This window comes from Onychomys torridus, chromosome 8, assembly GCF_903995425.1.
Source record: "Onychomys torridus chromosome 8, mOncTor1.1, whole genome shotgun sequence".
NCBI classification, from domain to species: Eukaryota; Metazoa; Chordata; class Mammalia; order Rodentia; family Cricetidae; genus Onychomys; species Onychomys torridus.
Genome location: NC_050450.1, coordinates 75801468 through 75826750, shown reverse-complemented (window position 1 = coordinate 75826750; position 25283 = coordinate 75801468). Strand labels below are relative to the sequence as shown.

The 25283-nt window shown below is 50.4% G+C and overlaps 1 protein-coding gene across 8 annotated transcripts; it reads right to left on the bottom strand.

Annotated features, from left to right (window-relative positions):
- Positions 1-371: 371 nt before the first annotated feature.
- Positions 372-23775, bottom strand: Septin4 (septin 4). Of its 8 annotated transcripts, XM_036195387.1 has the most exons (14): positions 22362-23775; positions 21743-21787; positions 20483-20490; positions 7131-7427; positions 6712-6805; positions 6232-6318; positions 5507-5630; positions 2023-2157; positions 1792-1909; positions 1597-1698; positions 1332-1428; positions 1078-1240; positions 842-888; positions 525-591 (listed from the first exon to the last, which is right to left on the bottom strand). In XM_036195387.1, exons 1-13 carry the CDS (start codon positions 23773-23775, stop codon positions 870-872), a joined length of 2703 nt encoding a protein of 900 aa, XP_036051280.1. In that variant the 3' UTR covers positions 525-591; positions 842-869. The 8 variants fall into 8 exon arrangements, with proteins under 8 accessions (XP_036051282.1, XP_036051285.1, XP_036051281.1 ...); XM_036195389.1 differs by lacking the exons at positions 20483-20490; positions 21743-21787; positions 22362-23775 and adding an exon at positions 12140-12284 and having other exon boundaries at positions 372-591; positions 842-941; XM_036195392.1 differs by lacking the exons at positions 20483-20490; positions 21743-21787; positions 22362-23775 and adding an exon at positions 12140-12284 and having other exon boundaries at positions 372-591.
- Positions 23776-25283: the final 1508 nt, after the last annotated feature.

Genomic DNA, 25283 nt, shown 5'->3' with positions numbered 1-25283 from the left:
ATTTGTTCAGTGCTGTACCGAAAGCTTCCTGGAATTTAGAGCTTAATTCTGCAGATCTATTTATCCGGATGGGGGGCGGGGGAGGAGAACAGGAAGTTGGAGGTTGCCTTGTAGTTAATACCTTGTTTTCCCAAGAGCAGCTACAAAATGAAGGTGGTGTGTGTGGGCAACATGGAGGCTTGGGGCCCAGATAATGGAGTCAGAATAGAAATGCCCAATAAGGAGGAGTAAGCAGAGTGAACTCTCTAAAGGAAGGGAAAATTTCCCCTCTTTCCGTTTCCTACTAAAAGCCAGGAACCAGTATCAGCCTTTCAAACTGACTCATAGGAGCTTTGTTTCCAGGAGCTGGCAAAGATACAGAGACACTCAAAGCCACATATACATTAAAGTTTATTTCCTCTGCGTCTCTGAGAAGTCGGCAGGGGTATAAGGCGAAGTGGTGGTTGCTGCAGGGGCCTGAGCAGAGCTGGTGCAGGGCGGGGCTGGCGTGGGCAGGAAGAAGAGATTTAAATATTCAGGTCCAAAAGCCAGTTAGTGAGTCTCCTTCATCTGTCTTTGGATTTTGTGTAGCATCTCCTGCATCCGCCGAAGCTGAAATAGGCACATACGTCAAAACAAGGTGTTTGATAGGGAGAGTCTTATTGTATTGGAGGAGTGTCCCCAGATTCTAATCCCTTGAGTCTGAGGCCGTGGTAGCCCTCACACAAGATGAAAATGGCAGAGCCACTCAACAGCCCACATAGGTACCAGAGCCAGGGGTCTTTCTATTCCCAAGCCAAGAGACACTGAGAATTATCAAACAGGACATCCCAGGCAGACAGCCACAGCACACCGCTCTCACCTCTTCATCTTTCTCTCGGATTAGCTTCTCAGTTTCTGGATCTGTCCCTGGTGGGACAGCGGGGATAGGGAAGTCAGTACCACTCTCTCTTGTCAGTTTGCTGAAGGGAGGGGGGGAAAGGGTAGTAAGGTTGGGGGGACCCCAGCACCAACTTGAGTGAAGCCTGGGGCCTGCAGAGTCATAAGGGGAGAACTTGGGATTCCCCTGGCCAGCTTTGTCCTGGCTTCTGGTCATACTTGCGATTCCGTTCCTTTACTACTAGGCGTGTCATGCTCTGGATGCACTGTGCCCTGTAGTTCTCATAGTGTGTCTCTCGGGTCACATCCTTCAGGTCCTGCATGTGGGTACGCACCAGCATTGTCCTCAGCTTCACAAAGTCGCAGTGACCCGGGTTTTCCACTGCACGGCAAGGCTAGGAGTCAGCCAGGGTCACAGGTAAAGAAGAGCCCCGAAGGGCAAGGACACTCTGGTCACCAGCTCAGAGCTTTACCTTCCACAATGCCCCAAGGGTAGAGCCTGCCCCGAACTCTCCGCCCTCTGGCTTCTACCACAGTGTTGCTGCCAATCACCGCGAATGGGATGCTTTCCTAAAAGAAGTTATGGTTGCTGTCAGCATCCTTGGCCTCACCTGGCCTTTCCACTTGTATCTTCTGCTGCGCTCTAAGAAGACAGGGTCCTCTTCCACCCCAACAGTCTGTCCTTCTATAGAGTGCTACTCCCTGAGATGGGAAAGGGCTGCCCTAGGGTGGCCCCACCTTTAGGGCTTGGTCCTGTAATTTGAAGTCCTCATCCTCATCAGAATCACAATCTGGGAACTGATAGATCTTGATTCCAAAGTGCTCAATCTCCTCCCGGATCTGGTAAACAGATGAGGGGGGTCCACAGTTCTGGGTACCCCATCTTTTCTAGCAGCCCGCCTGACTCCCCCCTCCTCCACCAGTTCCCCTCACTTTGCATTTCTTTCGGTCCACTTCAGGAGGCGTCAGTGTATCTGCCTTAGCCAAGATAGGCACAATGTTGACCCGCTGGTGCAGGGCTTTCATGAATTCAACATCCAATGGCCGGAGCCTGGGGAACAGGGACCTGTGACCACCTGCTAGTGGCAGCCCTGCCTGCGGCGCTCTTGGCCTGTTCCCTTAGTAGAACCCGGTGGTGCCAGGAGCCTCAGGCTCAGACCATACCCGTGGCCGAAGGGCGAGATGAAGTACAAGCAACAGTGCACCCGATTGTCTTGGATGTTCTTGCGGTTCAGGCCACTCTCATCTCGGAAATACTGCTCAAACTGCTGGTCGATGTACTCAGCCACAGGCTTCCAGCTGGGGCAAGGACAGAGAGACAGAGAAGTGTGGGAGTGGGGGCTGCCTGGTGAGCTCTGGCTTGAGCCCTGTTTTCCTCTGGCTGGCTTTACTTCCCTTCCAGGGAAGTACCTGGGTAGGATGGGAGGATCTCGCATCTGGATAGAAAATTAGACTGGGCACACAGGCAGTTCAATAAATACTAGTTTGGTGAGGAAAGGGGGCAGAAGGGTAACCAGGCAAGGAAGGAAGGATAGCCAAGTGGCAGCAGGTGAATGCCAGTTAGAAGCCAGGGAAAGCCTAAGTCAAGGTCACAGTCTGGCCCCAGAGCCTTTGCCTCTCCAAACCCTTTAGTCCTCATCCAAGACCCAGTTCTTCCAGGGATGTTCCTTTAACCCCAACAACCCCCTGCTCTCCTCTTCACCCCACAGCCGTAGGTATACTGCCACACAGTCCACCACCACGGAGCAATGCTGAATCGACTTTGGATCCACATATTTCACTAGTCCCACAAGATGTTAACTGAACTAAAAATAAAAGTACCGCCATCATAACCTCATAGCACAGAAAACTAGGGCTGATGAAGAGAGCTCCGATGGTAAGAATGCGTGCCACACTAGCTTAGTGACTTGTGTTCAGCCCCAGGACACAAACACACACAATGCACAGTAAATTCATGATAAATGAGTCCAGCACACAAAATCGTCTGCATCGGTAAGTGGTAACCAACGGCCATCACTTCATTCGCTGTACTTTGGGGTATGCTTTCTACTTGTAGGAAATGTTTACTGTGCGGCCTCCTCTGTCTTCTACTTCGTCCCTTGCCTTGGAGAGGCCGTGTCCAGTAACTGATCTATAGCATCTGGGTTTGTGTTAGCAGACGCTCTGATGTCCATACAATGATGAACTCACCCAGTGACGCCTTCCCAGACTTTGTCCCCATGGTTAGACAGTGCCCCCTCCCCATGTGAGCGTGTGTTCTGAGAACTTCATGTGTTCTGAGAACTTCATTTTTCAGGTCTTCTGTTCTCCTATTACCTAGTTTAATCCTCACAGCCATGACAGCAGCACTTTGAGCTCAGCACCCTCATTTTTATACACAAAGAAGTTAAATCTGGATCCTGGGAGAGACTTGCTCCAGATTATTTGGCTACTAAATTCTCTACCACTTGAGTCCCTGGCTTTGCGACTTAGCTCAGTGTCAGCAACTACACATGGCCGGACCCACTCATTTCTTATCAGATGGACACAACTGGTTACAAAATGGCTCTCCCTCTGTTCCCCCACTACCACCAGGCTGTACACATCCCAGGGATGCGGATCATTCCTGTTTGTTCTGCATCCCTTAAAATATCCACCTTGGGCCAGGCGGTGGCACACACCTTTAATCTCACTCAGCACCTGGGAGGCAGAAGCAGGTAGGTCTCTGTGAGTTCGAGGCCAGCCTGGTCTACAGAGTGAGATTTAAGACAGCCAGGACTGTTACATAGAGAAACCTTGTCTGTAAAAACAACAACAAAAAAGTCTACCTTGATGTTTATGTTCTGTTTATTCTGCTGGTTAATTAAATTAGTATCTATGCAGGAGCACTATAAACAGGGAAGTAGAATTATCTGGAAATTATTAGTATTATTGAAAGGGCATTCTCACTGAAATTGAAATGATTTATTAGAAGCAGAAGCAGGTAAGTCGATTGAAAGTGGTACCTCCTACACTGGTTGGAACTAGCACTTCAGGAGGAGCTGCCTGCTGAGAGGCCCTGCTAGAGCAGGAAAGGAGATGCCAGCATGGCATCTCCTCAGCCCATCAGAAACATTGATGGGAACCACAAGACCATGTACCACTAACTAGCACAGCTCTGTAGCAAGAATGTGAAAGATGGCCATCCGGTCAAGGCTTAGACAAAAGCTGATGATGAACCAGTTATCTGTGAGAATAGCCACATGTTGTAACAATAAAGCAGACGATGAGGGCTTAGAAATGCCTGTGAGGGTCTGATTAGTCCGTGAGACCGTTATCTAGGATAAGCATCATGGGTATACATGACTGCCTGTGCAGACACACAGGAATCTGCAATCAGAAAGGCCATATTTTGGTCTGCTATTGTTCGTAACATGTTGAAATTCTTACAATTATGAACAAGGAGACCCACAAATCTTGTTGCTAGTCCTGCAGTTGCTATTGCTAAAATGCATAGGCATAATTCTGGGCTATTTTCTGATCAAACAGATGACGTGGAAATGGCCAGTGTTTTCTGTTGTTGTTGTTTTGGGTTTTGGTTTTGGTCTTTTCCATTAGGAGAGAGACTGCAACCAGTTTGCTAAATGTCAATCAGGATTCGTGCTCTTGGTACCGTCTGCCTAATTTCTTCATCAAACGCCCTGCCCTTCTGCCTTTTATCCATCGCCTGCACCTATCCTCTTATGAGTGATCATGACCTAAGCATCCACTAGTTATGAAAAAACAAGAGCTAAGGGTGTGTGTGTGAACCATGTGTGCCAAAAACACCTTTCTTCTGTTAGATCGTCCCAAGGATGTCTGGGGTCCCTTCTTTTTCTTCTTCTTTCCACCCCCTCCCCCAACTCTTTCAGGTGGTGGTGGTGGTTGGTGGTTGAGACAGTCTCATATTACACAGGCTGGCTACACGGTTGAGACTGGCCTTGAACTGGTCCTGCCTCCAGCTCCCGAGTACTGAGGTTGCACTAGTGTGCTGTCATGCCACCTGGCCTTCCCTTTGCTCTTCTGTTTTCTTTCCCTCACACCTCCCTTCATTTCCCTTTAAACAAGGTTTGTTTGTGGCGTCTAAAATAACTGCTGTGAAGGGAAAGAAGGGAGGGTAATGGTGCTTGTGTTGAGCCTACGTGTTTTCACAGGTGTTTGCTCTCTTGAGACTTTTCATATTGTGTCCTCACAAATGTCACAGAACTACATGTCAGAACTGGGAAGAATAGTAAAAACCATCTCTTTGGGGCTAAGCACAGTAGTGCATACTTGCATTCCCAGCACTTGAGAGGCTAATGCAAGAGAACCACTGAGTTCAAGGCTAACTTGAGTTACATAGTGAATCCCAGGCTATACAACAAGAAACCCTGTCCAAAAAAAAAAAAAAAAAACTAAACTCAGTACTTGGGAAGCAGATCTCTGAGGTCATGGCCAGCCTAGTCTACATAGTAGGTCTGTCTCAAAAAATCAATAAGACCATGCAGTCCAATCCTTTCTCATTTACAGAAGAAACGGCTGTCCAGTAAGGTCACAGACCTCTTCCTCCTAGCAAATATAACTGTGTCTGTGACTGTGTGTGTCCTGTGTAGATGCGTGCGGTAAGTGGGTGGGACAGGAGCAGCTGGGGCTGAACTTGGGTCAGACATACCACTCTGTGTTGTTGACTGCATCCCCAAAACCTGGTGTGTCCACAATGGTGAGCCGGAGTCTCACTCCCTTCTCTTCTATATCCACCGCATGCTTAGTGATTTCCACCGTTTGCATGATCCGCTCTGGAAGAGAGGGAAACTGAGGCAAGGGCATGGTCCTGCCCAGCCAGAACCACCTGCCCACCCCAGCTAGCTTTGCTGTCCAGACCCTCCCTTTCCACCCCCAGGCGCCTGAGGGCCTGTTCCCTGGGAACCAGCAAAAAACACATTTCCCAACACAGGAAATGCCGGTGGCTGTTGGCTCTGGCCCCAGCCTCTTCTCTGCTCCAGGATTTTTTCTTGGATTCCTGGAATCCTTTAGGGGTCAGAAGCTCATTCAAAGATCAGGATTCTGGTCCCTGCCCTGCTTCAGGACCCAAATTCCCCACCCCTGGCCCCTGAGACAGGGTAGCCTTGGCTGGCCTAGAACTCTCTGTCCACCAGGCTGGCCTCCAGCTCAGTGATCCGCCTGCCTCTGCCTCCTGAGCACTGTGATTAAAGGCGTGCCCCACCGTGCCCAGCACAGCACCCAAATCTTCAGGGAGCTGGCTGGTGAACTGCCAGGCCAGACAGGTCTATGGAAAGAAGCCATACATCTGTCTCAGAAGCCAGGGCTTCCAGCATGGCAGAGGGGGCCCTATCTGCAGCACCCATGGGAGTTTTAGCTTCTTTTTCCTTTCCTTACCCTCGGCACCGAGGAGTTTCCGATCCCTGTACAGGTCAGTGAGGAAGAGGCTGTTGACAAGAGTGGATTTACCCAGGCCTGATTCTCCTGAGGGGAGAGAAGACAGAGGCACCAAGTCAAAAGGTAAGGTCCACCTGATCAAGATCTGGGGCAAACTGTTGTTGTCTTGTCAAGAGGAGCTGGATCAACCAAAGCACAGTATTTCAGAACTGGGAGGAAGCCTGTACGGCCATCTTGGTTGCACAAAGTCAAGAGACCGCCCAAGGTAGCAAGGGACGGGGAAATACTAGAAGACTGTTAAGGGCATCATTCCCACCTCCTCTTCCCCCCAAACCTGCGCACTTTGGCCATGCTTTGCCTGAGTTTACAAAAAGGGCACAGCCATTTGAAGCTCATTCTTTTCTCCCCATGCGCTCTTCAGACAGCCACATCAGTTCCGCCTGAAACGCCCCTTGCCCTGCCCAGCCTGCCCCTTCTTACCTGCCACCATGAGTGTAAAGTCAAAGCCTTTCTTCACAGACTTCCTGTGGACTTGGTTGGGGAGGGTTGCAAAGCCCACATACTCCTTGTCATCCTGGTGGACAGGAAGACATAATGCACAGGGTTAGAAGCAGCTCCCATCTCCAGCCTTCCTCATCTCTTCTGGGTCTTTGCCCTCTCCTTTGATAGGGCCATGGGCCAGGTCATCAGTCCCTACGGTGACCTGAGTTTCCAGGGCCTTCAAGGCACAAACCTTAGAGCTGGGGCTGATCCACAGGATGATCTGCAAAAAGGGCCCTGCGGACACATTTGATGCAGGTGCACATACCCATATACCTACCCCAGGCTGTCTTTGTGCCCTCCCTTGGGTCTTTCTGCACCCACCCACTGAATGGTATAGGTAGGGCTGGAGTCTCTACCTCAGAGGAATCATAAGGATCAAGCTTGCCCCATGGGCTGCGGGGCCTGGAGGAAGGGCTGAGAGGGGCCGGGGCACAGCAGTACTGCTGACTCTCAGAGGACTGAGGCCACAAGGCGGCTCTAAACTCCAGGTCATCATCACAGAGGTCTGGGGTCTGGGGCCTTGGCTCCGAGATTTGGGGCCTGGACACCCTGGTCTTGGCCTCCGGTGGGTGGTAGGGCTCGCTTCCTGGGAAATCCTTCACAAACTTGCTCAGTTCGGCATCATCACTGCTGTCCTCCAGGAAACGCTTGATCTGGGGGTTGGGGTAGAGTAGGTGGGAGCAGGATGGGAAGTTGAGGCAAAAGACAGAAGGTGAAGAGGAAAGAAGGAAAGGACTGTGGTTAGAAGGGAAAGGAACAGTAGCAAAGCCAGAGGAAGCGCTCACACCTACCCCACACGCACCTGCTCACTAGCCTCCCCAAGCCAAGAATCTGGAAAGGGCCTCAGAGTCCAGCCCTACAAAGCCCTGTTCTCCCAGCAGGTTATCACCGAGGCTGCCATTTCTGGAGGTCTGCCCTAGCCAGGGGCCAGTGGCTGCCCCAAAGGCAAAGAAATCAGACTGAGTAAAGAGGGAGAGGAGCAGAGGTCTAACACCCGAGTGTGTCACTCAAGAGGCGTGTAGCATCAGGAAAGGGCAGGGGCAGCAGGCAGGGTGGGCAGAGGCAAGTAAAAAGCCGGCAGCCAGTTCAGTGTCTGTCACTGCTGGTCAGGGATCTGGGGGAGGACGTGCATGCTCTACTACAGGGCCTTGTTTTCCAGGTTTGCTGCCCAAGATTTGGGCTCCCTGACCCTACTCTTACTCTAAATGCTGAACCACACACAAATGCGGCTCTAAACCCCAGAATCGAAGAGTAACTGTTACCCCCGGTGGATGCTAAATGTGACGGGCAGCCCAGTGATAAAGGGCAAAGAAATCTCTGGAAAGCTTTGGAAGAGTTCAAGTATGGCTAGACCTCCTGCTCTAAAAATGTACCATAAACTGGGAGCACATCTAGGGAAGGACCCCTTAGTTGCCTCCTTGCCCATTTCCCCTGAATTCAGCAGTACAGGAAGGTTACAGCCTCGTCGATGGACCACAGATGTGGGATGCTGCTACAATGGGCCTACTTCTCTGCGGAAGCCTGTTCCACCAACACCATGGAAGATGAGCAGTTTCCCCAACTCTTGCCCTCAGTCCCCCATAGCTATGAGTTTCCCCTCTCCTTTTGGGGTCGGCATTCTTTGTGGGGTGCCTGGCAGTGCTGGGCTCATCTCTGTCTCATAACATCCACGTGCCACCCCCAGACAATGGACAAGGGCCAGCTGCAGAGGCTGAGTCACCCTCTGCAGATTGGCCAAGCCAGTGGGGCTACCCTGGCCCACTGTGAAGTCTCAGAGTAGGAGAGGTAAGATGGCTACAACGTTCCTGCATAGCCCCATTTTACGGAGGTCAGAAGTGAAAGGGACAGACATGTACACTGCCAGGTTTATGCTAGAAGAGATAGAGAAAGGGAGGTTAGGGAGAAATGTCTGGTATGACTCAGGTCCCTACACCGGCGGATCACCAGTCCTTAGAGTTTGCTTGGACACAAGAGAGGGAACGGGAGCTAGCATGTGGGCCTTAGTGCCCTCAAGAGGCTATGCTGAGGCAAGTCTGGTTATACAGATTTCTCTCACCCATTACATCTGAGGTCCACTGGGGTAGCCACACAACCCAGTTTATGCTTGTTGGTCTAACATAATGATTCATTGTTGCCCCTTCCACTCTCGAGAGTGTCCTAGCTTGGCCAAATTAATTATGCTACAGCAGAGAAAGGACGGAGCAGGTCTTGATGTTTGACAGCTAATGAGTCTGGGGAATTCCAGAAAATCTCCCTGCACTACCCTTCAATGACCCAGAAGTTGATCTGGGGGTGGGGGTGGGGGTGGTGTTGTTGTTAAGCTAAGCATTTGAGAAAGGGCTGCATTCTCTCCCGGGCACAGAACAGAAGGACAGAATGCGGGGATGCACTAGTGGAAATCCCAAGCCCACAGAGTCTTCCGGCAGAGCTACCGGGATCCCGGCACCACCATCTTCCCTGACGGACCTGACTGTCCATCAGCATGGCAGAGGCCAAAGGGCTCCGGACAAGGAGTTTAAGGCACTAGGTCCTTTGCCCATCTGTCTATCCACCTCCCCCGGCTTTGCCAGGGACCAAACTACTTTCCAACTCTTGAGTTCCTATGCCGGTCAAGGCCAAGTGGAAGACCAGTTAGGTCTACCCATCTCCCCAAGCGCCATCTTACCCTAGCTTCAGTCCCCTCCTCGGGGACAGAATTCCCTTGCCATCCCAGTGACTGGTCCATGCCTCACACTTCAGACCTCAGCCAGCAAGCTCTAGGTCTAATCTTAGCTCCAGGCAAAGGTCCTCACACAGAAACAGCCTTGTCTCGATGCTGCCTTGTCATCTGGCTTCCTGGCTTCTTCCTTCCCCCTTTTTCTTTGACCCTACTCTGTCTCTGGCAGGGGCCAACAAAGCCTGTGGAATATCCACCCCTTCTTCCCCTCCCCTTCCCTAGGCTCCCACCCTCCAAGGACAGCTCAGCTGCAGCAGGATCACTGGGTCCCTCTGCAGTCCCCTCCTCCTCTGATTGGCTATCCCATGATGCCTGCCTGCTTCCTATCCTGGTGGGCACAGCACCAACCTCCCACAAGTCTGCAGCACAGCCTTGATCCACTCAGCCTCAGCCTGTTAACCCCTAAGGTCACGGGAGCCCGCCTGAGGACTAAGAGGTATCCCTAAGGTGACTTGGCCCATCAGTACATGAGGACAGCCACCCGAGGAACCTATCCCCAGAGATTCCAATCCCTTCCATCTCTTTGACCTTAACTTGAAGCAGCACAAAAGAATAGTGGGGAAGCACAATAACCCCTGAGTACAGCTTCCACGGGAATGGCCCCACACACTTCTTCCCAAGTGTCCCTGTGTTTTCCCCTACCACAAGAAGCTGCTGTCCCACTGTCCAGAAAACTGCCACCAGATCTCCCCGCAGGGAAACCCAGCCACCAAGGAGTCTTTGCTCCGAGGACTCCAGCCATCCATAGATACATGGCCTCTGGACCCATGAAGACCTGACCAACTTCCTCAGCTATTCCACAGAATCTCTAGGATACTTGGTCTCTGTGGAACATGGGTTCACATCAAAGGAGGCTTGTGTCCCAGAGGCTTCAGAGCTCCCGTTTAGATAGGAGACCCATCAGGGGTCTTAGCAGGGAAGTACAGAGGGAGCATTCCACCAGGAGTCAGGAGGCTGGCGTTTCTGGTTGGGACAGAAATACCTTTCGTAAGCCTGAATAGTGCCTTAGTTTTAATGCTTCACTGGCCTGGCCTGGCCCCCAGGACAGCTGGGGAATGAAAGGATTCCCAGGTGACAAATACCTCAAGCCAATTTGAAGACGAGGTGCATCTCAAGTCACAGAATAGTCATTAAATCTGTCCTGTCATCATTTTGTTCTTGTGGAAATTAAACTTCCTGGAGCTCTTCAGCTGGAGGTCTCTCCACTGATTTCCAAAGACACTAGGGTACTGACCTCCATTGGCAGGACGCAAGACAGAGAAGTGCGGCCTGACATGAACCAGTCAGCCCAAGCTCTTGGCTGGTTGTGAGGGCAGAGGCCTAAAACTGGACATCTGGGTAGTGTTTGGGTATCTTTAGTTAGGAAAGAGCAGGGTGGCCTCGGCCAAGCGGAAAGCCCAAAGACCTCAGCTGAACTGAACCAGTGTGTGGCAGATCAAGGCCCCCGGTTCCTGCTGGGTTTAGCACTGGGGAGACTCAGCGCTATCCCACACTGCTTCTGTCTTGGAACAATCAGTCTGTCCATCTCCCATGTGGGAAGGAGGTGGGGGGCTAGGACAAGGACAAGCACTACTTGGCCTCTCCCAAGAACCCCTTTGGAGTAGGTCATAGGATCACTAATACTTCCTGGCCAAAACTTGGGCCTCTGCCTAGACGCAGCTTGAGAGAAAAGAGCCCAAAAGGTTGGCCTTTCTAGACCTGGGAGCTTCTGATCCACACGGCCCAGAGTTCCCTTTTGGCAGCTGCTCACAGCCAACATCCTGCCCTGTGGGCTGATCACCAATCCCCTCCTGCTGTAAACAGCTTGTGCCTCCCCATGCAGAAGGCAAAGTCTGGAAAGAAGAGGATGGTGTGTGGTCTGGAAGCCCTGACACCCATACACTGTGTTTCTGGCAACAACAGCAGAAGAGCTGGTATCCTCAGAGTTAAGGGTGAAAACTTTTATCTGGGGTTACAGCTTCTTTTCTCACAGGCAGGTGGCAGGAATGAGTCCCCACCCCCAACCCCCACACACACTGCAGAGGGACCTAGTTGCAGGGAGGGGGTAGATGCAGCAGGAGGAATGTTTCCCAAGGCTCTGGTCTGGGAGGCAAAGGGATAGGGATGATCTCGCCCCTGCACGATAGTGGACTGGGCTTTCTTCTTCCTCTCTGAGAAAGGTCCAAGGGATGCGGATCCTGTATGTCACCATCCCTTTTAGTGAGGCTGGCAGTGTTTATGGATTTCCTCTGTGTTTTCCGAAGGAAGTTGGTGCCGGTCTCTGCACCAGGGGGGAGGTGAACGAGGAAGGGTCATCCAGGTAACACAGCTGATTCCGACAAGGGCCGCTACTTATCCCCCTACCATCCTCGTCAGTGCGGTCCTCTCTAGCACCAGAGGCTACCAGCAGGCACCTCCCACAGAACTGACCTATTCCTTCCAAGACCTTGGGCAGCACCCTGGGGGTCCCGGCCGACTCAAAGCAACCCAGATCAGAAGGAATAACTTGAGAGCGACGACACGGCGCCCAGCGCCAGCAGTGCCTGGTCTGAACCCGGAGCCAGGGACAGTACCTCCCGCCCTGCCCAGCCAGGGCTGCAGCGCCGTGCGTCCCCTCGGAGCCGCCCGGGAGTGGCAGGCCCTGCGTTTCCGGCTGCCCGCTCTCCTTACCATGGTTGCAGCCCGAGCCGGGTCCGCTCCGCCTGGACAGCGCCCCAGCAACCCGCGGTGGGAGCTGCGCGCGGACCTCGTTGCACCGCGGGCCCCCACTAGCCTTGCAGAGTGCGGTCCTCTGGTGGCCGGGTGGGGCGGGGCTAGTCGGGTCCGGGGCGGGGCCTGCACCTCTGCAGCCGTGGTGGGTGCCTGCGCTGAGCTCCTCCAGAAGCCCAGGACTGCACAAGGCAACTGTTTTTTTCTAGAATGGTCTCTCCAGGCAGTGCTGCACCGTAGGAATTCGAGTCAATCACCACAGAGGAATAAACCAATCCACCTGGCATCCCTGGAAGACGCTGCCTTTGCACAGGGAGGGCACGTTACAGCCAAGAGTTGGAGAGAAAGCATTTAGTTACCCCTGGAGATTCAACAAGGAACATCCAAGTTACTCACTGCTCATACCCACACTACACCTCCTATGAGGTAAATGTCAGACATCCTCCACCTCCACTCAAGCTGTGAAAAAGACACAGGTTAGCCGCAGGCTCCTTTTTGTTCAAGACCCCAGATTAAAGATTAAAGAGGATTCGCTGCATACATTATCCAGGGATCATCTGCTGGAAAGGTGGAAGGGAGAGGCAGGTTGGGTAAGAGGGAAGGGGGGCCTTGCCTAGAGCAAAGCAGAGTGTGGAGGGCCTCTAGAAAGGCCAGACAAACATAACCTAGTGAAGCAGGCCATTCCTCCAGACTGGCCGGCGAAATGCAGCAGGACGAATGCCCCGGCAGCTTTAGGAGCATTAGAAGGTCAAGAGGGTCACAGCAGCAGCTAGCCCAAAGGAGATGCTTGGGAACGGAGAGCTGGGAAGGGATTTCCTGAGTTAAGTAAGGTCTGAACTGGCCAGGCTCCTATGGAAGTTTCCAGAAGCATTTCTCTCTCTGACCCCCAAAGCCCTTCCCCAAGGGCAGGTTGACTGACTGGCCCCTTCCTGAACATGCTTCAGGCAAAGCTGAGCTCCCCAGCCATAGGTCCCTCATAGTACAAGTGCCAGCAGGCTGAGAAGCCTTCCTAGCTAGGAGACTAGGCAACTCCACCCCTCAAGACCTCAGTTTCCACCCCCAAAACATAAGGGGGTAAAACTAGATGGTTTCTAAGTTTCTGACTGTTCCTTCTGTCATTCCCAAAGCGGATGCAGTGTGGAAGGAGAGTGTGCTGTGTGATTCTGTAGGCCTTAGAGCAGTGGTTCTCAATCTTCCCAATGCTGCGACCCTTCAATACAGATCCTCGTGTTGTGGTGGTCCCCAACCATAAAATTGTTTTGTTGGCACCTGGAGGTGATGGTGCATGCCTTTAAGCCCAGCACACAGGAGGCAGAGGCAGTCGAATCTCTGAGTTTGAGGTTCAAGGCCAATATGGTCTACAGAGTGAGTTCTAGTACAGCCAGGGCTACACAGAGAAACCCTGTCTTGCAAAACAAAACAAAGAAACCAGCACTTTATAACCACAATTTTGCCACTACTATGATGAGTCCTAATGTAAATATTTGATATGCGACCTCAGAGGGGGTCACGATCCACAAGTTGAGAGCCACTGTCTTGTAAGACTATAAGAACAAAGCAGAAGTTTAGCTATGAAGATTAAGAAAGGCACAAGGTGGGGCCGCAGCTTGGCTTCATGGAGGGCCCTCTGAAGGTACAAACAGGTTCCCGACGAAGGCCTGTGTGTAGACAGGAGATCTCAAGCTGCGCCCAGAAAAACAAAAACATAAAAGGGAGACCTCAGTGCTGCTGCTGCTGCTGTAACATCTGAGTGTCACAGGCCCAGGCCACTAGCACACACCTGTAAGATACATGTCAGTCTTTCTAGTCATGTGGGTGAGAGTGGGGGGAAAATTCTGTACCCAAAAAAAAATAAATAAATAAAAGCAGCCCCTGGGCTGGGGAGATGGTAGGGCTCAGTCTATAAAGAGCTTGCAGTGCATGCTTGAAGACCTGAGTTTGATCTCCAGAATCCACATAAAAAGCTGGGTGTGGTAGCATACTGGGATCCTAACTCAAGGGAGGTAAAGACAGGCAGCTCTCTGGAGCTCACTGCACAGCCAGCCTAGCCCAACTGGTTAGCCCCAGGTCCCAATGAGACATCCTGTCTGGAAAACAAACAAACAAACAAACAGGGTGGGTGGCTGTCCTGAGGAAGAACACCCAAGGCAAAACTCTGGCCTGGCTTCCACATGTGCACATAAACACATTTAAAAAGGAGGCGGCAAAGGCAGGTCTAACCACAAAGTCTTGTTTTCCTTTATCATCTAGCCCTAACCCACTCTAAGTGTGGACCCAGAAATATCTCAAAAGGCAGCTAGCTCAGCCAGCTTATCTTCAGCTGGGACTCAACCCCACAGCTCTTTTCCAGTGCCCGCTGCAGAGCCCTAAATGTCTTGAGGCATGTTGGTGCCCGCTTGCCTTGAGAAAGGCCCAAAAGAAAGAAGCCTAGGACCATAAAACTCAGATCTGAGTCGAGAAGCATGAATCTTGATGGCACCCAGTCCCTTCCTAAATGTGGCACTTTAGCATACTAGGTGAATCAGCAGCTGAAGATAGGCCATTCCACTTCCACAGGCCTGTGTGCTAACCCCAGATGTAGTGTTCAGAGGGCTCTGTGAGAGCTTGGCCCACAGTTTCTAGCTTTTTCTCTGTATTGACTGGGGCAGGATCCGTAGGTGGTCAGCAGCACAGCCCAGATCCAGCCACCCTTGAGGATGACCAAGAGCACTCTTCCCACCCCCAGCTGTCAGATGGCTTGGCCAACCTTGCCTTAACACCACATAGCTCCCAAGACTCTGGTTCTCCCTTGAACATCAACATCCAGCCAGGTAAGCAGCATTGATGCCCTTGACTAGAGTACAACTTCCTGGGTTTCTCGAGCATGGGGAGCCAAACATCTGGAGGCTGACGCACAGCTAGCACAGCGGACCACATCACTCCCTGAGAAATGCAAACCAGCAATCACAGCTTGAGGCCACTACCCGGCGTCCTCTACAGAATACCTTGTAGTGTCCTCCACTGTGTCATTCACGGATGAAGGTTGCATATGGCCCAGCAGCTTAGTAAGGAGGTTGTGTGGGGGCCAAGCCAGGACCTAAGCTCAAGTCCAAGATTGATTACCACCGAAAGTCAGCATTTCAGATCTGTGCAATAGGCGAAGGCCACTATTGCCTCTCAGCATAAGTGGTCAGGAACCAATTGTGTTTCCCTCCTACCACAAAGGAATGACTTCCTGATGATACAGTGAAGAGCTCTCTGGAACCAAAGAGTTGGGGTGTATCTTTCAAGGAAACCTCAGTAAACCTGTACAGAGGCAGGAAACAAAACTCCCTTAAGCCCACCCCCAGCCCCACCCCCAGCCACTGCCTAGTGTTCCTGGAACAGGCCTGAGGTGTGGGTGTCGAGGTTGGGGATCATTTTGTTTCCTGGCACCTGTTATCTGGCTGCAGACAGAGAAGCTCTGAGGCTAGCAAGGTGCTAGAAGCCAACCATTTCAATAAAGGAAGAATGTCCAACTCCCTCTCTGAGCCACAGGAGTTCCAGGTAGGAAGGGCCTTGCATGTCTTCTGATGTCATTGTTCCCTGAATGATCTGACTCTTCCAAGAGGCTTCTTCTGTCTTCCCAGCCTCTTTAAATACCTCGCACGTCCCCAGGTCACTGACTCTACTGCCCTGCAGTCTTTAGGAACTGATTTACCAAGGTTTTTGTCATATTGAGACAAGGTATTCCCCCCCACCCTGGCTTTCTTAAATGTTTCTTTCAGTGCTAGAGGATTTGCTGACTCATCTCATTAGACCTTGTTTGTCCTTGGATGTCCACACCCTTTCAAGTGACCTGCCTGTACAGGGTTCTCTCCCAAATTAAGCAAAAGCCCCTTAAGGGCTAGAGTGTGTCTTCTGTTTCAACCTCTGCTGACTTCTATCCAGGGAACAGGGAACAGGGGATGTGATGGTAACCAGGGCCCTACCCCCAGGAACTGGCCAATCAATATGGACCCACTAAAATGATGCACTAATTAGTTTTCCATTCCGATTTTAGTGCACAGACAAGCCTTGAGGCTCTGTACTTCATTGACCCATCACTTGTCCTTCATTCTGTCTGCTCTCAAGCACAGGCTACCTCTCAACCTCATAACTCACATGCAAAGACATGAATGCTGCCCTCAGTAACACCATCCCCTTCACAGTTCTTGATGTTTCTGAAATATTTAGAGGAAGATGCAGTCACAGAAGAACATGTGTACTGCACAGGGGAATCCCAGAATGGGATATTCCTTAGTGTTCTCAGCTTTGACCAAAAAAAAAAAGAAAAAAAGAAAAATTAAAAAAAAAAAAAAGCAGACCCTCCCCTCAGTTTCTTCATCTGTGAAGTAGAGAAAAAAGTCTACTCCATAGTTTGCTATAAATATTCAGTAACATGGTATGGTAAAAATCACTACAATGAATAGTAGTTATTACATCTGCAAATGAGGACATTATCAACACCCAACCAGCTGTTGCCAACCGTGGGTGTTTCAAATGTTTCCCTCCAAAGGACTAGGAGTGTCCGTGTGTATCGGGTATAGAGAGGTGGGAGCAGAGAAGACCGGAGAAATGCCTTAAAGTGACTTTGGACTATGCTGCAGCCACCTGTGGGGTCGGCTTTTCAGGTCTTGGTCTTAGACCAACCAACCCAAATTCCAAGAAAAGCCAGTACAGATCCTCTCTGGACTCAGCTGGCTTTGACTGTGGTGGGTATACCAAGGAAGAGATGTGGCCTCTCCGGGTCGATGGGGCTCCTCTCAGGAACTGGAAGGCATCACTCCCATGCTGTTCCCCTCCCCCAAGCCTTTGTCCAGCCCTTGAGGAACAGCTGTCTTGCTCCTCCTGTTCACAGCAGCTGAACCAAAGGCAGCTGAGCAGGGGGTGAGGGGACATGGTCATTTCTGCTGTTCAGCCAGAAGGCCGCTGTCATGAACAGCTGTCAGGGTGGTTTCTGCGTTAAAGATTTTTCTTCCTCACTCAAGTAGTACCCTGCCCCCTGAAGCCAATGCTCCTAATCCACCTAAGCCCTGCTGTCTTTCCCCTTCCTAAAATCACCATCTCAAACATCACTAAAATATTCTAACAGAGCTGGCAGTGGAGTCCAGTCAGGAAAGCAATTAGCTCTTCAAGGTCCACTGATGGGAGTGGAGAGGAGGTCTGGAGATTTATCTCAATGGTTAAGAGCACTGGCTGCTCTTCCAGAGGACCCAAGTTTGATTCCTGGCACCTATGTGGTGGTTTACAACCATATGTAGCTCCAGTTACGGGGGATCTGGTGCCCTTTTCTGGTTTCTAGGGTTAAGAGGCACGATGTGGTACACTGATATGCATCCAGGCAAAATACCCAGACATATAAAGTAAGTAAACCAAAAAAAAAAAGAAAAACGTATATTAGGAAGTCCAAAATGTATGTGTCCGTGTGGGATTATTTTGACAACAAAAAGTACGAAAGTTAGCTTTGGTTCCACCATCAAAGCCAAGGAGGAATTGTGTGTGTTCCTCATCACAACAGGCTTAAGAATAAGCCTGCCCAGGTCTCAGGGGAAGCTGGGAAATCATCCCTCAACTCCTTATCTTCAGAGGTTAGTGCTGAGGTAGAGCGCTCCATGAGTCTTGGTTTGGCGGGGACTAAGGAGGGTTTGTAGAAAGCAGGACTTTGAGGAATAAACCCTTATGAATTGGTCAACTGAACCTGTCCCCAAATAGCAAGTCATGGCCAGAAGTCACCAGCTGTTCATTCTGCTCCAGCACTGGCTGCCCATGGTAGCTGAAAATGAACAAGGTGTCATCTGAGAGGTTAAGAAGCTGTGTAGTGGGGGTCAGGCTGCTGTGAAAAGCCTTCTGAGGTGCCCTGCTTCATTTTCACGTCCATGGCTCAGCGCCTTCAACATTGGTGTCTACACACAGCAGGAGGGATGGGGACCCTGGGAAAGTGAGTTCCCAGGATTCCTCTCAGATAGTTTACATTCTAGGATTCTGTTACCACCTTCATGAATGTAGACACTCCTGAGTTCCTAAGAGACTTGGGGCTTTCCTCTGTAAACAAAATGCCTTGGAGCAGAATGTTCCCAGGGTTCAGAAGTCAACAGGAGTCTGACCACCCTGGCCTTCGGGGATCAAATGATGTGTTACCCTGAAGATATTTCCAGTCTGCCTTGAGTACCACTGAAACGGCCTCCTCTGGTTCCTGTCCTAATTTCCAGAGTTGGTTTCTTGCATAATTGATAGATAGAGCAAGGAGGAAACCACCTTGTCCTCTGATAGCCTAGGAAGTCACATCCAGAGGCTAGCAGGTTGGGTATCCTGCAGACATGTGATCTTGGGGCTGGAGTAGTCCAGTCGATCAGAGGTATTGCTGCCCTTCATATTAAGAGCTTCATTGTTTTCAGGAACTACACAGGCCAGAGGAGAATGCAGTTTACCTGACCCACTGAAGGCCTGGAAGGACCTCCTTGCTGAGATTCTGCTAATAGACACACATTAGAAATGCTCCCTTCAGTCTAGCACAGTCTTCTCTGAGGAGACTCCATCCCCTATCATCCCAATCCAAGGATGAGATGCATCTCTCAACCCCACTCCTTAGACAAAAGGAGACTGACAGAGACATGGGCTGAATCTGGCATCGTCTGTAGCTGTGGACCCAGAGGAGTTTATGTCCCCAACCCCTGGAGTTTATGAAGTTAGTAACAAATAATGCCTTTCATGAGCCAGCCCCTGGGGTCAAGCCACTAGAGAATTCCTGCTGGGAATGGAATCTGGAACAGTCTCTATGGTCAAGCATTCCCAAATCAGAGGAACCAAAGTCCTTGCATCCCAGGACCATAAAGTCCCCATCCTGGGCCTGCCTGGAGGGTATGTGACCTGAAAGGACAGGCTGGGAAAGCTGGCTTTTCATGGAGACTACATTGCCCGACTCTATCCAAAGCCTACTTCCAGAGAACCAGAGAGGACCAGTAGCCCAGCTGCCTGAGAGCCTTCTCTTCCCAGCTTCTGGGGAAGCAGCTTTGCTGCTGAACAGGGCTGAAGAGCTGTAATTATCCAGACAGGCTAAGAGCTATTTTGGGTAGAAGTCATTCTGCTGCCAAGGCTTTTGACTTCCTAAACTAAACAAGATGCACAGAAAAAGGGGGGAGGCTGGGGAGGCTGGGGAGGAGCCTGCTCAGGCACAGACATCAAATCGTGAACCACAGGTATAAATTTGTATTACCATATCTCCCCATGGCTTCAGAAAGAAGGGTGTAACCACCCTCTCCTCACCCTCCTCTCCTAAGCCCCTCCAAGAGCATTCATTCAGCCTGTTGTTTGGCTATTTGGGCACAGACTAGTACATATTATTATTCTTTCCTGTCCATGTCTTATCTCCTATTCGTGTAGTCAGAACTGGTGTGTGTGTATGCGTGTGTGTGTGTGTGTGTGTGTGTGTGTGTGTATTAGTGCCTAGTAGAGTGTCACACGTCTGATTAAAAAACTGTCCATGGAACGAAGGAGGGGTGGGACAGGAGGAAAACAGAAGAGGGACAAGCTTTGTCTGGAGATGGTCTCTGAAAGTGGCTGCCCCCACTCACAGCTGAGTTCAGGCCTGAGGCTGGATAAGAACTCTTGGCAGAGGGGATGGTAGCTGCATTCCTGGACACCTCCCTTTCAGCTGTTCTGTCATCTGAGCTCTTGCTGTCCCACTCCTCCTCCATCTGAAGTCAACTGTTCACCCCGGGCCAGTCAGCCATGGATGGGACTCACTAGAAGCCTTCGTCAGGCTTTGGGTAAGAGACAAATGTGGTCAAAGAATGAATGGAAGCAGGAAGATCTTACGCCACCTCATCAAACCTGGACCAAGAAAGGCACACACACTTAAGGGAACACTCAATGCACTGGAAATGCACCAGAAAATCAGGACACTGCCAAATTTAGGACACAGGGCTGCCAAGAACAGAGCCCACTTCATGCTTCTCCAACTGGAGGACTCAAATAGTGTGTAACCCAGAAAGGCGACCCCTTTCTGAAGTGCCTTAGGCAGGAGAGGGAAGAGCCAGATGGGGAATGACCCAGCCCATAGCTGCCCAGTTTCCCACAGAGCACCGGGCAAAAGAGCGCTGTTCTTTCTCTTCACAGTGGCAATTTTAGCTCATGTGACACTTTTGTACAAGTCTTCCTGGGTGCAACACAGCGTCCTTCTGTGCAGTGAACAGCCTACCCAACCACATGTTTCAGCTCTGTCTCCTTCCACACCCCCTCCCATCAGAGGGCAGTGCCCAGGGGTGGGGCACTGGACTGGAAGTTTCCTCCCAGACGGATTCTTACCTCCTCATCTGTCGTAACCAAGAAGAAGAAGCCAGCCATTTCCAGGGGGTAGCAAATGGAATTCAGAAAGTATCAACATGAGGAGAAAAAGAGGGTGTTACTAAAGATGTCCAGGTGATATGGCTATAACCCAACCCAAGTAACTTCCGAGGGCCTCAAATGTCCCAAACAACAGTGGCTACGATTACTGAATGTTCCTGATGATGAGCACCGTGATAAGGGCTTTACGTATAAGGCAGCTCACACTGGTTTTTGGTTTTTTGGGTTTTTTTTTTTTTTTTTTTTTTTTTTTGGAGTGCATTCACAGGACTCTCACCTCCCCAGGAACGTCATCCAGAGCCTTCTTAACGGCCTGTGTCCCGTTAAGAAGATAGGAGCTTATCATGCCATATTCTTATAGTAAGAACTCTCTGCTACCAAGACACACTCTTCAAGGTCTGATCCTCACATTCCGATGCCACCAGTGGCCAAGCATAAAAAGGGACAAAAAGAACTGTGAGGATACTAATGATTCCAGAGGTGAATGCAAGACCTACTGGCGTGGAGAGGGAAGGGGCAAGCAGGCTCAGAGATTCTACCAGGGCAACAAGTGGAGGTGAGGCAGAGAGTTCTGAACTCTTGACCAGTGCCACTGTGGAGTCAGCAATGGGCAAGACTTCAAAGCAGGTAGTTTGTTTTGGTGACTTTTCTTTAAAACACATGACAGGGGGCTACAGAGATGGCTCAGATGTTAAGATGTCACTGGCTGCTCTTGCAGAGGAACCAGATTCAATTTCCAGCACCCATATGGCAGCTCACAACTGTCTGTAACTCTGGTTCCAGGAGTTCTGATGCCATCTTCTGGCCTTCATGGGCACAGAGCTACATGCAGGCAAAACACCCCATACACATCAAATAAATTAAATCTGAAAAGGCGCGGTAGAAGCCGGGTGTGGCAAACGCCTTTAGTCCTGGCAGTTTGGAGGCAGGCAGATCTCTATGAATTCAAGGCCATCGTGGTCTACATAGCAAGGTCGAGGCCAGCCAGAGCTACATAACAAGATCTTGTCTCAAAAACCAACAGAACCCCCCAACATATGATAGATGAGATTAAGGACCATGGATGGGGCTTATGTTGTTCTCCTTCCCAGAAGTGAGTTCTCATTAGAATTTCCAGAAGTCCCAGCAGTACAAGACAGGCGTGGAGGCCACTCTCTCACCTGTCTTCTTCTACCCCCCCCAGCCTTGCACAAGGCCCCCACAAGAAGAGGGAACACAGACCTTTCAGCCACCAGAGGATCCGGTTGTACATTTCCTCAGAAACATCTGAAAGTAACAGAAACTTGCTTTTTCCTGGCCGTGGAATGTCACCCACTCATCCCTCTATTACTTAAGTCTCCAGGTCTCCACCAGAAAGTCTTCTTAGCCTTTAGTCCTTTTTAGAAGCTCCCCCCACTCACTGTCCCTCTCCCGTCTTCCCACCCTCTCTGTGCGCTTACCCAGTCCATGTGTGCCCTACCTACTCTGCTCTGGAACCAGGGTGTTAACCTGAGGCCCTCACTCCGTTTAAAGGCCCTGCTAGCCCTCACCCTGCGGCAGTATTTCTGCTCTGAGGCATCTACTTCTGACCCTGCAGTCCACTCTCTACCTTCCACGGCAGCGTTAAGCAGCATCGCCTGTTGCCTCCGGATTTAACCATTTGTATTGGTGTCGCCAGCTGGGTGGTCAGAGAAGCTAGCAGCCAAGGCGTGGAGCACTGAGCTCAAAGACAGAAGCAGCCTGGCACTAGAAGGCAGGCAGCCCGGGGGCCCAGAATGAAGAGAGGGCGCTTTCCTGCCCATCCCAATGTCCTACTTCACTAAATGTGGGCTGCACCTGGACAGTTTGCTTCCTCACATACCCAGGAAGAAAGCATTGAACCCTTGAGTGGAGTGTTTGCTGGCGCACTTCGGGGTCTTGGGTACGTCTGTCAACGGTACTCGGTGTAAAGACTCCTTCGGTGATGGTGGTAGGCTTACTTTTTCTCTCTGGAATATCAGGTCCTCACAGAAAGGGTTTGAGTCCATTTCAAAAAATGATTCTAAAGGGTCTAGGGGAGGAGGGGACGTAGGTTCAAAATCTAGTACTGATGGCTGGTTTGGGGGCATTTCAACTTTAGGATTCAGTAGGGCCCACCATGAGCAACCAGGCCCGTACCTAGGTAAGGACCTTGGAGGCAAAGGCCGAGGGGTCAACTCCAGTTCTGAATGGATGGAGGGCTTTGGGGAAAGCTCTGAATACAGGGGAGATTTATAGTGTCCTTCAGATACTGTGCGAGTTGTCATAGGACGAGGTGACGGTACTGACTGTTTTCCTGAGGAGATGGTCACCTTGCGTCCAGCCTCACGGTCTCGGGTTGCAGACCTCACAGTGGGCTCCATTTCTGATATTAAAACCTTTGAGGTGGGCCTGGTCTCAATACAGACTGAACGATCTGAACGTGAAGGAACTCGGGGTGCCCCATCTAAATCTCTAAGGACAGAAAGTTTGAGGGCTGATGACCCTTTCACGTTCTTCTGCTTAGGCTCTAGAAGACTTGAGCTGGGAAGACCAGTTTCCGGCTCTTGGGGAGGGATCTTTTTAAGGACTGACTGATGGTTGCTAGTGACACGGATGACATTTCTTTGATTTGATTTGACCTCGACAGCAGTCCTTCGGATGGGCTCTGTTTGTATAGCTTCATCCTTTGGGTGAGCTACAACCCTACGGGGTACTTTAACCCCCTGGGGGTTCTGGACCTTGGAGGGTGGGTCCTCCTCTTTTTCACCTATAAAACTCAAGTGACGGTATTTGGCATCAGAAGCCAAAGAGGAACGGCAGCCGACCTCTCGGCTCGGCTTGTTCTCACTTCTTCCTGTGGATTCTTCCCTCATTGGACTGACATTCCTATGAACTCCTGACAGATAGGAAGATACTGTCTGGACTGACTGGTTCTTCCGATGAGGAGAGCGCTGGCGGGTTATCTCTGTTCTTGGTCGGGTCTCTGTTCCCCGTGAAGTGGAGACTGTAGAGAGGCCAGGCCTTGGCTGTGGGGACAGAGAGCGAGGATAATCTGATGTTGAACAGTGGGTGGTGGGATATGCAGCTTCGGATCTTCTCTGGGAAGAAGGGCTCAGGGAGACAGCAGTACCTCGCTGGCTTGAGGGAACATACCCATGTCCCCGCTGAGTGGAGGTGGTAACCTCAGCCCCTCTGTGTGAAGAAACTGCTACCTTAGACCCATTTTTATCCGTCCTTAACACCTGAAAGACTGTGGCCTTCTGGGTAGATGTCATATTTGATCGGCTGGCTTGTTTTCAGGATTCTGATTAAGTGCGAGTGTTTATCCTCATTGTTTTCAGGGCAGCTGTTCTTGGTCCCACACAAAAGTGGTTGCTGTTCTGAGTGTCTTAAACAGTTCTCTTTCCAGTCTATCCAATGATGTCACAAAGGAAGGAGGTTTCTAGTAAACATCGTGTGTTACAGTTACATTTCTTCATAGGAAATCACTACCCAGACTGAAACTGAATTGGTCTGTGGACCTGACACTAAACCTTTGGCCAAGTTCTTAAGAAAATTGAGATTTCCTTGTATACAAGGAAGGTTTTGGAATTTTCCTTATTCTCCCTGGCTTCCAGGAATTCTCAGACTCATGCAGAGAAGAAATCAGCCAGAAGACCATATGAAGTCAGCCACTCAAGTCAGCATGCTGTGCTAGCTCACATTTAACAAGGTACCTTCTGGGATGGACTGAGTTACTCCAACTTTGTTTGAAACTGCTATATTTGAATTTAAAAAAAAAAAAAAAAAAAGAGCTCCAGCCTTTTCCAAGTTTCTTGAATGGTTTGGTTGACTCTAGGGTCAAAATCTAGGTTACTGAAATCATAAATTCTCATATTATTCCAGGAGCATGTAGTATCATGTGTAAAAATCTGAAGTTAGTTTGGTTTTGATCATAAATGACTGGACCAGATTCTTACCTGAGTCTTAGTTTCAATCTGGAAACTACTGCCTGGCTCATGACTATCATATAATAAATATTAATGTCCCATCTCACTAGTAATCTTGTTAATCATCAGCTAGATTCAGATAATCACTCTCCCTCTCCGGGCCCCACCCCCCACCCCCGACAGAGTCTCTTGTAAGGCAGACTGTCCTTGAACTCTTTCTGTATGATCTTAACACTTGTGATTTCGCGCCCGGTGGTGGTGGTGCATGCCTTTAATCCTAGCACTCGGGAGGCAGAGGCAGGTGGATCTCTGTGAGTTCGAGGCCAGCCTGGGCTACCAAGTGAGTTCCAGGAGAAGGCGCAAAGCTACACAGGGAAACCCTGTCTCGAAAAACCAAAACCAAAAAAACACTTGTGATTTCTAGTCCTCCAGCTTCTACCTCTCAAGGAGTGGGATTATAGGCATGTGCTACCACACCCAGCTTATGCAATGTTGGGGATCATACAAGGCCTCATGTATGTTAGGCAAGATATCCATCCACTAAGCTATATTCCATTCTTCTTTTTAAAAATAAAAAATATTAATTTTTAAGCTATGTAATGTCCATGTGAGTGCTGGTGCCCCCAAAGCTACAGGAGCTGGACCACTGTGAGCCCCCTGAGGTGAGGGCTGGAATCAAATGCAAGCCCTCTGCAAGAACAATCTGTGCTCTTAACTGCTGAGCCACCTTTCAGCCCTCCTCTTTTTTTCCCTCCTTTTTTGTTATTTATTATATTTGTGTTTTAATTTTACACATCAGCCATGGGTTCCCCTGTCCTCCTCCTTCCTGCCCCCACCTCCACTTTCCCCCCATC

What these genes read in the sequence shown, in the direction of transcription:
- Septin4 (XM_036195387.1), bottom strand. Translation starts at nt 23,775, where the DNA reads ATGACATCTACCCAGAAGGCCACAGTCTTTCAGGTGTTAAGGACGGAT. An exon ending in ATCTCGCCCTTCGGCCACGG is followed by an intron (nt 1,910 to 2,022) that starts GTATGGTCTGAG and finishes CCTGTTCCCCAG; the next exon opens with GCTCCGGCCATTGGATGTTG. An exon ending in TACAGGACCAAGCCCTAAAG is followed by an intron (nt 1,429 to 1,596) that starts GTGGGGCCACCC and finishes AACTTCTTTTAG; the next exon opens with GAAAGCATCCCATTCGCGGT.